At 36.8% G+C, this 12,256-nt stretch overlaps 1 protein-coding gene across 1 annotated transcript; it reads left to right on the top strand.

Moving 5' to 3' along the window:
• Positions 1-9,133: 9,133 nt before the first annotated feature.
• Positions 9,134-12,175, top strand: LOC113055921 (serine-rich adhesin for platelets-like). Its single transcript, XM_026222311.1, has 3 exons — positions 9,134-9,236; positions 9,311-9,363; positions 9,478-12,175. The coding sequence occupies exons 1-3, from the start codon at positions 9,217-9,219 to the stop codon at positions 12,075-12,077; spliced, it is 2,673 nt and encodes an 890-aa protein (XP_026078096.1). The 5' UTR covers positions 9,134-9,216; the 3' UTR covers positions 12,078-12,175.
• The last annotated feature ends 81 nt before the right edge of the window (positions 12,176-12,256 follow it).

Raw genomic sequence — 12,256 nt, 5'->3', positions numbered from 1 at the left:
TATAATAATGCTTTAATAATGCTTTAGTCCTATACCTCACAGAACTCAAGAAAACAAAGCATTGTCATGATATCCAGTTGATCTTAATCTCACAATACTATTACTTTCTTTATTATCCCAGTTTTATAAATTTTTAAAGGACAAATTAATTAAGTCTAAAAAGTGCAATTTGAAGTAGAAGTTTGTGTGCATGTAAAATGCAAGATTTCATATCCAAAAGCAAATATAGCATGATTAAAACTTGCTTTAACAGAGCACACATTTGCATTTCTTTTATTAAAAGAAGCCAAAAAATTCTATACATGAAAAACTAGCTCTGCATTTAATAATCAGCATTCTAAGTAATAATAAATGAGAGATTTAGCATCTCTTTAAATTGTTAGTCGAGTCTCAAAATCTGGCCTCTGTAAATGCACTAGGTTTGAGCCAAGAATGTAAATGTCAGAGGATTTAAATATGCATGAAACTTTAATGAACTCACTACAAAAAAAAAAAAAAAAAAACACATCAAACATTCTCTCAACATGACTAACCTTATTATTACAAAGTTTGTCTTTATAATACTTTTTTTTAAACGTATAACATTCTCCACCTCCAAAACTATTTATATTTTTTATTTTCATGTCAAGTCAGCTCTTCCCTCCAACTAGTTGTCATAAACAGTAACGGCACTTTTTAAAATGCAATCAATACCTGCTGAGTAAAATGATTTTGTCCCCGGTTCATTTACTTTAATTTAGAAACTCAGAACTAAAATGGGCTAATGCTATTTTATATTGACTTTAAACTTTTGATGTGATAATAAATAATGTATACGATCAAGTACAACTATCCTGATGCAAAAAGCAGCATCTGTGTGGGAAAGTGTTGCGGAGAACTATATTGCAGCATTCTGTATTCAGTGTTACAGTGTGAACGTTTTCCAATCAGGTCAATCAGGTTTTCCAATCAGGTTTCTTTTGGGATTTCTTCCCTTTATTGAAAAATCTAATATGGGGAATCATGAGTCGGGTAATATTATGATAGTGCTTAACTAAGACTGGATAATGCATTGACATGGAATTTAACGTAAAACAGAAACAAGCAAACACGATAACTCAGAAGATATTCAACAGCCAAAGCCAAACCCTGGGACATACAAAATTAGAACAGAACCAAGGGCCTGTACCATGATGTTATCTGAACAAATTCAGAGTAACAGGATTAGTTTTGAGTTGACAAAACCAAACCTCTCCAATCTGGCTTTGTTGGTACCATGATGCTGTTCATCAACTTTCTGTCAACTCAAGCTTTGATCCTGAGTTTGCAGAGTGCAAGCACATGAATGTGTGACATAACTTGAGAACAGTCAATCATGAGCCTTGCAACTCAAAGCAAGTTTGATTTACTTCTCACGAGAGACCGAGCAAGATTCAAAACTTTTGCTAAAGATTAAGAGATTGAAGAACATGACAAATATGAAAAATTAAGGAGGACAAATGAAATAAATAATCTTGCTCTATCAGTGCAGTAACAAGTGAAACTATATATATATATATATATATATATATATATATATATATATATATATATATATATATATATATATATATATACTCCTAAAATATATAGTGATAGAGAAGTTTTTATTTTTTAAATTGTGCAATATTTTGATAGTACTGCTTATTTATATTACATGATCTGTATACTTTAAAAAAAAAACTATTTAGAATAACTGTTAAACAAAAATTGCTTGTGTGTAAGATAAATACTAATAATATGAATCATAATAATTATATAAATCATAAAATGACTCAGTAATTATCAACAAAGCCAGACATTGTTTTTTTTTTTTTTTTTAGCGCCTTTAATTTGGAGCAAGATAAACTGGGGGAGTGACTTTGAGTCAGACATGTCACTTTTGTGATCTGATTGGTCCACCTTCAGTTTGGAGTGTAAGTTACTATGACAATGAATGCCGCTAAAAGCCAAGCCACTTACATGGCACCTAAAATCCAGGATTGGTGCAAACTAAACTGAAACTTACCTGGCTAACCAGCTAAACCGGCTTCATGGTACAGGCCCCAGGACAGGAACAGGAAAACCAAATAAGAGCAAGGAAGGCACATTGGGAGCAAAAACACACACAGAACACAGGACAGAGTCTGACACTATGGCATTATTTAACTGACCTGTTGTGACTGTTCCTCATACATTCATTTTTTTTCAGGCTTCATGATGGGAATATTCCACATATTTGTTGCTACATGGAGTTCTGCAGAGACAAAATAATAATACTAATAATAACAATAATATTAGTCATTCAAAATAAACTAATTGTACATTTCAGAGTTTTCTTGAGTAAGTTTTATTTACTCATATTTGTCACTTGTAGAACCTGATACCAAATCTTCTATTCAAGCACTATCCAATGATTCAGTACTCATTTCTGCCTTCAAACCCTCTGAAATGTCTTTCTCCAATCCCTCCCACACTTATGTCAAGTCCTCTCGTTATCAGTGTAAGTGTGAACATATGAGATCAGCTCATTCCTGATGATTTCTTCTCTTGACAATATGACATCATCAGTTTAATGGTCTGTAAGGGAATAATAAGATTAGATTAAATCTAATGAACAGAGCCAATCTTAATTCTCCAATTATCAAATCCCCCACTGATAACCATGTGGACAGAATCCCTATTACTGTGATGATAAGCTTAGTTAAAAACTATAATGAAAAATGCAATGAAGGCAAATGACCTTTGGACTTAAGAGCTGGAACTGAGCACTTTGACTTGAAGAGTCTAACAGACCACAGGCTGTTATTCGTCTCGTTGTACCAGCAGTTAACAAGACTCGATCCAACTCAAGACATTGATCTACCAACACTTATAACTGAGTTTCCGTTTATGAGAATGGACGGATTTCAGCTTAGTTAGAAGGTCACATTAAAAATATATTCTGGAAATGCCATTATTTTCATACTTTTCAGACTTTTATCATTTGTATAATGGAAATGTAAGTGGCTTTCATTTTTAAAAACGAAATCATTATATATATATATATAATATACAGCTGCATTGTCCTCATTTCTTATAAGCGAAACCGGTTTTAGAATGTTACTGTATGACAGCTTTGAGTCAGAAATGAAACCGTTACTTCATTGAGCATGTAAACTCAATAGGATCTGTGATGTCATGTGCCTTTCACTGAAGTGGAAACTAATAGGATACGAATAAAACGCCTCCCATGTTCACAGCTATTGAAAACAGCAGCTCTTTTCCAAAACCTATAGTGAGCATCTGACCTGCACAGCACTGTGAGCCTTTATATCCACAACTGACATGAAAAAAATAAAATAAATAATAATAATAATTTTGTCCAAATTCTAAGGCAGCACTGCATGCATCCATCATGGATAAAGCAATTTTAGAAATAATACAATTCTCCTCCAACACACTTTTTGGAAAATCATCATATTTTTTGTATACGTTTGAATGGTCACATGCAGGGGAAAATAATGTAGCTGACTCCACAAAACAAGCATGTAAGCACTAAACGATAATCTCACAACTAGTACTCATGCTAGCAACATCTGCTGTTCAGCAAATCAAGGAAATGTCACATAATGTAATCAATATTCATGACCAATGTCGTGCCTGGAACAGCTTGTGTGCTGAGCTCCTGTGGTGAGAAGACAAGAACAACGGATGAAAATAAAAGACATCTTTGACAAAAAACATGCATCTTTATATTGAATGTTGCAACAGGTTTGAGGCCTAATTATTAAACTTATAATATAGATAGATAGATACAGTAAAAAAAAAAAAAACAACAACATTGTGCCCTTTTCTGCATGTTTTATTTGTTTTAATGCCACTCAAAAATCTGGGTTCAGTAATGCATTTTTTAAAGATAAATTAATTATTTTATTCAGCATTTAATTGATAAAAAGTCACTGTAAATAATTGTATAATGTTGCAAATACTTCTATTTTCCACAAAAATATGTTTTCAGTTTTCAACTGACAATGATATTTTTTTTGAGATAGGAATTTTTGGTTTTCATGAGCTGTATGCCAAAATCATCAGTATTAAAACAATAAAATACCTGAAATATTTCAGTTGGTGTGCAATGAATCTAAAATATATGAAAGTTTAATTTTTATCATTACATTATGGAAAATAATGAACTTTATCACAATATGTTAATTTTTTTAGAAGGACCTGTATATCCTAATAATGATTTATGAATACAAATCTAAGAAGGCCGAAGGCTTTAACAAATAAAGCAAATACTGACAGAGGCCACTGGAAAAAATATACACACACAAGTAGAAGGACTGGTCGTGATTAGGTCTAATTGTGAATGAAAATGATTGTCTGTTTTCAGCTCCTTTCTTTAAAAACACAATTTTGTATTCACTTTTCATATTTAGTAAGTAGCAATGAGCTGCCAACAATGGCCTTTCATACACTGCAAATATGATCAAGAATGTTCTCCTGGATAAACGTTCTTGGGGTTTCACTAAAGTAGAGCAGGAGAACATGAAATGGTAAACGAATCAGAGCTCAGCTCGACATGCCATTTCAAGAATTTACTAGTATTTCACCTGCTATTGAACACTTGTCTAATTTGAATGCAGATCTGTAGTCAGTCCTGAGAAGGAGAATGACAGCGGCCTAATTAAACATCTTTACAGTAGGTCCTGCAGGTAACCCTGTCTGTCACGATTAGTTTGACTGGGAAATTCACTAAGAATAAATAAATCATGCCCAATGAAATCCATTTGCATGCGCTGTCTGTATAGTTTATATATATATATATATATATATATATATATATATATATATATATATATATATATATATATATATATATATAAAATGTCCAAACCTGTTCTAAACAAATATGCTAGTGGAATTTTTTTGTGAGAAGACAACAGGGGATTAACTTTTTCACAGGAGCAAACAATGTTATGGAGTGTAATTTTGGCCAAAAGCAATGGTTTAAAGTTAATGTGCCTCAATGCTGGATTTGATTCATACAAACACACAGCATTTCACATCACAAGTTTTAATAATGGACTGGACAGGTTGTGGATTATTTGTGGACTATTGTGATGTTTTTTATTAGATGTTTGGACTCTCATTCTGACGGCACCCATTCACTACAGATGAGCCATTGCTGAGAATTTTAGAATTCTCTAAAACTGTTCTGATGAAGAAAAAAAAAAAAAAAAAACTAACTCATTGACAAGTTGCATGGTGTGAGGGTGAGTACATTTTTAGCAACTTTTCATTTCTGGGTGAACTATTCTTTTAAGGAATTATTTATGACTTGAGTAATTGGTGGTGAAAAACATGTAGTCTTCTTCCACTGAAATGCGATTTCTTAAAGCAGCACATCTTTAAGGTGTTTTGTGAATACACCTAATTGTGAGCATTCAAGAAGCTTTAGCGTTGCTCTTTAACAGGGTGGCTGCTAATAAAGCCACCATTAATCAGTTCTGCTAATCAACACCTTCAATTCCTGACACATCTAGGACCCTCTTCTGTTTCGCACAAGAAATACTGTCTGGCTCACTCCTGCATGCTTCCTTCCCAGAATTCCTGAGATCTCAACTCTTTGAAGCCCTTTTGCATCTCCATGGTCCGTCGCACCCAAAACCCTGCCATCCACTCCCCTTCCCCACTGGGATCACGGTAGTTCAAGGAGAAGACGTTTCAGAGAGGCTTCTACAGGAAGTGCATGGAAGCAGAACATTAATTGATTTGTTTGTGGCTAAACATTCTTTCCCCAGCTCTCACGCTGACATCATTGTGCTCTCCATCAGCCACCCCCTCATGTGTCATACAGGAATCTGAGGGGAGGAGGGGGACTCGGACGCTCCTCTGGAAAGCTTTGAATTCTCTATAGGTGTCTGCACACCAAAGATGTGTGATGAATTCCCACTGGGAATGGAAGAGCACAATCTATCGTTATTTTATATTCAATAACAAGAATCTTGTGAGCATGGCGTGTACTGGAAAAACAATATGAGGTAAAGCTCTCAGGAAATGCTCTAAAAATGCAACCCATACAGAAGCAAAAATGCATTAAACAGCAAATATCAGCCCCAGAATAAATTGCTGAATAAAAACGCATTGGGGCATCGATCACCATTATTTACTCACCTTTTCATGCTTTCCCAAACCAATGTTTTTTTCTTTCTTCTGTGGAACACAAAAAGAATAATGTTTTGAGAAATATTCAAGCTGCTTTTTTTTTAATTCAACAATGACAAAGTGAAAAAAAAGGCTATTTAGGTCCAAAATTGTTTCATAAAGGCAAAAGCAAAAATCTGCTATAAGAATTTTAAAAATATATATATATCACCTCACCAAGGCTGCATTTTTCATAAATATACAATAAAAACAAAGATATAATTTTAAATAGATATAATTGTATGCTCATTTACTGCTCAATAAATATTTCTTATTACTAACAATATAGGACGTTTTTACTGTGTCATACTTTTCTGGAAACTGAAATTATAAAATTCTAGCATTTCGTTTATTTTGAAAACTTTTATATACATCTTTATATATTTATATATTTATGCCATGCATATTTTATACATTCAATGTTATATATATATATATATATATATATATATATATATATATATATATATATATATATATATATATAATTAACATTGAATGTTAGAATTACAAAGTTTTGTTTGAAAGTTCTGATAAAAAGAAGGTTTCTGCCCTACAGAAAGATAGATAGATAGATAGATAGATAGATAGATAGATGATTTTTTCATGTTTTTTTTTCTTTTAATACTACTACCTGCTGCTAATTACACACTGATTAATAAATGTAAATGTTCAAACGGAGAAATGAACACACTGAGAAACAAACACACCTCAGGCAGGGGAAATCTTGCGAACGAGACTCTGTTTCACACTCTTCACACTAACAGTATGATTTGAATATGAGTTTCACACCAGCTTAGACTTCACATTTAAGGGCAGGAGAGATGTTTTATAATAATTATGTTCTCCATTTTTTTATTTATAGTAGGTCTCACTTTACGTCTTTTTTTCTACTGTCATACAACCTCCAATCTCCTGAAATCTACTTACAGCACATTGTGCCTTAACTCCCCATGCCAATATTCTGTAGCAAATATCATACTTTGCATTTTTTTTTTTTTTTTTTTTTTTTTACATTTTTATTACATCACCAAACACTTATGCAGTTATTAAGACTGAAGTGGGCTATTGTTAAACTCCATTTTTATTTAATGCTAAATCACTGAATCAGATTTAAAACCTTATACATTACAACATTTGTTCCACAAAAAATCTTATGCTGCAAAGGTTATTCAGAGTACACTTTTGCGTGAATCCCCTTGACAAAGTGCACAGGACATCTAGAATGTATTATACATAATGAAAAAGGTTCACTCTTGAAAAGAAAAGTATATTAGTTTGCTTTTAACTCAATGTTGTCTGAGACTCAAAGACAGATTTATTTGCATTAGAACAAGGAAGGGGAATGTAGCTTTGAAGACTGTGAGTGTTGTACAGTTTCAAGGACTTACAAAGGACTTTCTTTTATGATAGAAGAGTGCGACGTCTTATTAGAAGAGACAGAGTCTCTTGCATATTAAACTTTATAAGCTGTGGAAAATATAATCTAAATGGCCAGCATTATGAGATACAAATAAATGCATGTTTGTTGGATTCCCCCACCTTCTACAAACAGCAGTGAATAGGAGTAAGGTCAAATTCTCCAACATGAAGTTTGTAGAAGACATTTTTAATGTACTTTTAAAAGTAAGGACAAAACGTCTACACAATCGTTTGTTGTTAATTGTTCAATCAAACTTTTTGGTTACAATTTCACTCTTTCACTTGGCAAATTGAACATGGATAGGTTGACATGACATGCTTAAACAAACATTAACAAAACTTAAGAAGGTAAAGAAGACAGTATAGACTGCAATACCTAGGATAGCATGAAATTCTCAGCGGTGGTAATCAGCTTTCCTGGTACTGTGTACAAACTGTGACGAAGAGGCTTGTATGCGGTGAAACGCAGCAGCGTCTCTACTGCTCTCTTCAGGTCAGCTGTGGTACTACACGTGATTTGCAGCACAGTCTCTGGCGCCACCCAGTGGTAAGAAAAAAATTTGAACAGGAGTAGGCTTTATTAAACACATTTTACCAGAGGACACCACAGAGATTAAACAACGTTCTATTTTTATTTACTCTTTTTTTTTTTTCCAGCGGGTTTCTCCACTTCCAATTCGATTCCTGCTAAAAAGTTGCTTTTACTCTAGAGAAAAATCAATCTCTCATCTGAAAAGCAATTCTAGCATTCTCCAAAGACAAAAATAAAAGCAGGGAGATGATTGAAATGTAAAGACGAGAGTCTCCATTGTGTTTTGAGGGCCACTGATGAAACAAATTGCAAAACAAGAAAAAAATGTAAATGTAAAAAAAAAAAAAAATGGAATAGAAAGCAGAAGGGTATTTAATGAAACCTTTGTAATCAGCAAACAGATGTGACTGTGCATATTAAGTAGTGGATAATAATATACAAACATGGTCAATCATCTGTACATTTTACATGGTTTACTGTGCATCATGAAATACACAGCTATTAAATATACAGCTATTAAATATACAGCTATATAATACACAGTTATTAAAATATACAAATAATAGACATGAATATTCACGTTTTTCGAGTGTATTTTTACTACAAGAAAGTGATTCGTGAGAATAGCAGTAAATTAGTTGCCCAGTATGCATATTTTAGATGTCATAATAATTAAATAGTTGTTCCATAAACAATTATTAATTTGTGTGTGAGTGAGTGTATATATATATATATATATATATATATATATATATATATACACACACACACACACACACATTTTCAGGTAGCCACATAAGTATGCTTTGTGGTGCAGTCCTTATGATGGTTGCGAATGGATGAGACGGGATTCTATATAATTAGTCATTGGCAAAGTCATCAGATATCCAGCTAAGTGTTCACAGGTGAACAGTATTTATGTAATTAGACGAGTAAGCTGATCGAACAAACAGGCTTATAAAATACAGATGCCTGCCTAGATTTGTAGTTGTTTTGGTTGTAGTAGTTTTCTTTTGGAATTGTAGATTCATATCTTCACAAACCAGTTTTGTTTTCTGTTTGTTTCTTTTTCTGCTATGGATATGGAGTGGAAGCGGTATGTATAAGTTTTAAGTTGCATTGTTTTCAGTTACATGTACTATGTGAATGTTTACTTTTCTTTCTCCCTAGGGTCCACTTACTGATTTTCTTGAGCTTCTTGAAACCTGCTTTTGGATATGAAGGTGAGTGTTGTGTTAATGAAGAACTTGGCCTTCTATTAAACTAACTACAACACCAACAGTTGTAGCTTTACTAATTCCCAACTAATGTAACTAATTCATGGATCTGTTCTCTAGGTTGGGTTTCACCGAGTGTTCAGCCTCAGAGCTGGTCCGTCGTCCACAAGCTCTCCTATCCTAGGAATGGCCAGTCTTCTGTGTTGGAGGCTCCAGTGACTGGAAGCATTCCTGTTGAAGAAGTGGCCTCTAATATGCTTGTTGGGAAGAACCCAGATGCCAGCAAGTCTCCACTTTCCCCTTCACAATATGTAAAAAGAGGCTTTTCCAGCAGTTATGGATCGACGTCTCATACCCAAAGTGCACCAAATGTCTTGGACAAAATTTCATCACCGCTACAACTCCAGGGTTCCTCCAGTCCAAATGCACAGAAGATATTTAACAAGGCTGCTAGTGGAGAAGGTTCCTATAGTCCGTCTGCTCTATCTTCAAAATATGGCTCTGGACTGCAAAGCGTTTCCGCTCCCCTCTCTTCCACACCAGTACGAGGTGAGATTTTCAGTGGCTCATCCAGCCGGTCAAATCTATTTTTCTCCCCTCTTGATGCTTCCGGTCCACTCCCCGGTGATCAAAGCTCTTCAAACCCGTCTACAAGCTCTCAGGGCAGCTCTGGCCTTAAGTTGGGAGGAACCTCTAGTCGGCTTTCTACACCGAGTAGCTCTTCCACAGGGTCCTCAAGCAGTTATCGCCATCTCTCTACTTCTGCTTCTACTTATCAGGGCAGCTCTGAGCCACAACTGGCAGGAGGTTCCAGCCAACATGTTTCTGCAAGTGGTTTGCTAATCCACTCTCCAAGTACTGAAAGTCAGAATACCCCTGGGTCCTTTTATGCCAAGCCTGCTGCCTCACCCATAGGTTTTCACCAGCTTCCCACTGGTCCGAGTTCTTATGGCCAGTATACACCAAGCTCCGTGAGCAGAGTTGGCACTCAGCTGGCAGCTTCCCATTATGTCCCTAGACCGGATGGTAGCTCTGCTTCGTCTGTCCAGCCTCAAGGTACCACTAGCCAGCATGCTCCAGCTTTTTACTTTGGTGCAAAACTGCCTGTGTCCAGTCAGTACTCTAAAGTAACTCCAAGTGGTTATCCGTCTCCAAGCCAGTCATCTCAGAAGTGGCAGCCTTCAACCTCTAGGACCCAAGGATTTCAGACCGTATCAGGAACTGGTACATCATGGGGCACCTCTTGGCCTAATAATGGGTTCTCTTCACTGTCTTCAACAGGAGGTTCTGTGCAGTCTCAACCTGCCTCTAGCCAGAAAGCCCTGGCTTCTTTGGATGCAAGAGTGCCAGAGTACAGTCAAACTGCCTCAAGTGCATCCTCCGCTCCAAGTCCGACATCCCAGTTGGATCCTTTCACTTCTAGATGGTCCCAAGGTTTTCAAACCTCTGGAGCTGTAGCATTTCACAGCAGCTCTCCCTCTCAAGGTTCGTCTACTAGTAAGTACCTTACCTCAGCAGCAAGTCCCAGCCAATTTGCCTCCAAACAGGAAGGAAGTGGTAGATATAGTGGCTTATCAATCCAGTCTCCAAGTACCTCAAGTCCGCATAGTCCTGGGTCATCTGAATATGCCAAGCTTGCTACCTCAACCCCAAGTGTAAGTCTGCTGACCAGTGGAGAAAGCTCTTACAGCCAGTATACATCCAGCTCCTGGAGCAGAGCTGGCACTCAGCTGGCAGGCTCTAGTCCCCATGCCCCCGTCCAGACAGGAAGCCTGTTTACTGGCGGCTCCTCTCTCCAGAAGCAAGGTACCTCTCTGTATGCACCACCTCATTTGGATGTTAAAATGCCTATGTACAGTCAGGTTCCAAGTGTACCATCACGCTCTCTGAGCCAACCAATTCAATGGCAGCCTTCCTCTAGTTTGTCAAAAGCTTTTCAGACCTCTGGTACAGTGGCCTCGCAGAGTAGCTCTCGATCTCAAGGCCTCAAGGCTCCCACTGTGTTCTCTACATCTGCCAGAAGTTCTGACCAATTTGCCTCACCACAAGAAGGAAGTGGTAGCTATAGTGGCTTGTCTCAAAGTGCCTTAACTCTGACTAGCCCGGAGTCCCCTACATATATCAGGCGTGGTTCCTCCGTGTTTGATGTTTCTAGGAAATCTTCCAGTGGTTTCAGCACCCACAGCATGTATACATCAAGCTCCCAGAGCAGGGATGGCACTCAGCTGGCAGACCCTATTTCTTCTGTGCCTGTGCAGTCCGTAAGCACCTCTACTGATGGATCATCTCTGCAGCTGCCAGGTACCTCTAGCCAGTATGCCCCTTTGCCCTCGAGTGCGAAAGTGCATGTGTACAGTAACAGTGCTCCAAGTGGAACCTCATCTAAGAGCCAACCATATCAATGGCAGACTTCAGCTAGGTGGCCACAAGGTTTTCAGACCTCTGGGGCATTCCCATTACAGAGTGGCTCTTCGTCTCAAAGCTTAAAGGCTCCCAGTAGGTTCTCCACTCAGGCTTCACCTGGATCCTCCTTGACTGGCTCAGAGGCATCTAAAAAATGGCAGCCCTCTGCTTCTCCTTGGAGCAAACGGTTTCAGGCCTCTGGCACCGCTGAATCTCAGAGCAGCCCAACATCAGTTATCTCCAGTAGCTATGGTTATGATCAGAAAGTTTCAGGCTATTCCAAATCTTCCCAGAGCTCCCCTCGTATAGGATGGTAGTCCTCTGTCAAGGGCTAAGGAACTGCCATTTACACTTGTACTGTGGAATGGCAATGCTAAATGGTATAAAGCTGCATTCAAACTTTGATGCAATAAATTGTTTCATATAAATTCTCCTTCTTGAACTTTCTGAATTTTACATGCCAATTTTCCTGCTGTAGGTGTAGCTATAATCAGGC

This window comes from Carassius auratus, chromosome 37 (assembly GCF_003368295.1).
Source record: "Carassius auratus strain Wakin chromosome 37, ASM336829v1, whole genome shotgun sequence".
Lineage (NCBI taxonomy): Eukaryota > Metazoa > Chordata > Actinopteri > Cypriniformes > Cyprinidae > Carassius > Carassius auratus.
This window is presented reverse-complemented; position numbering and strand designations above follow the sequence as displayed.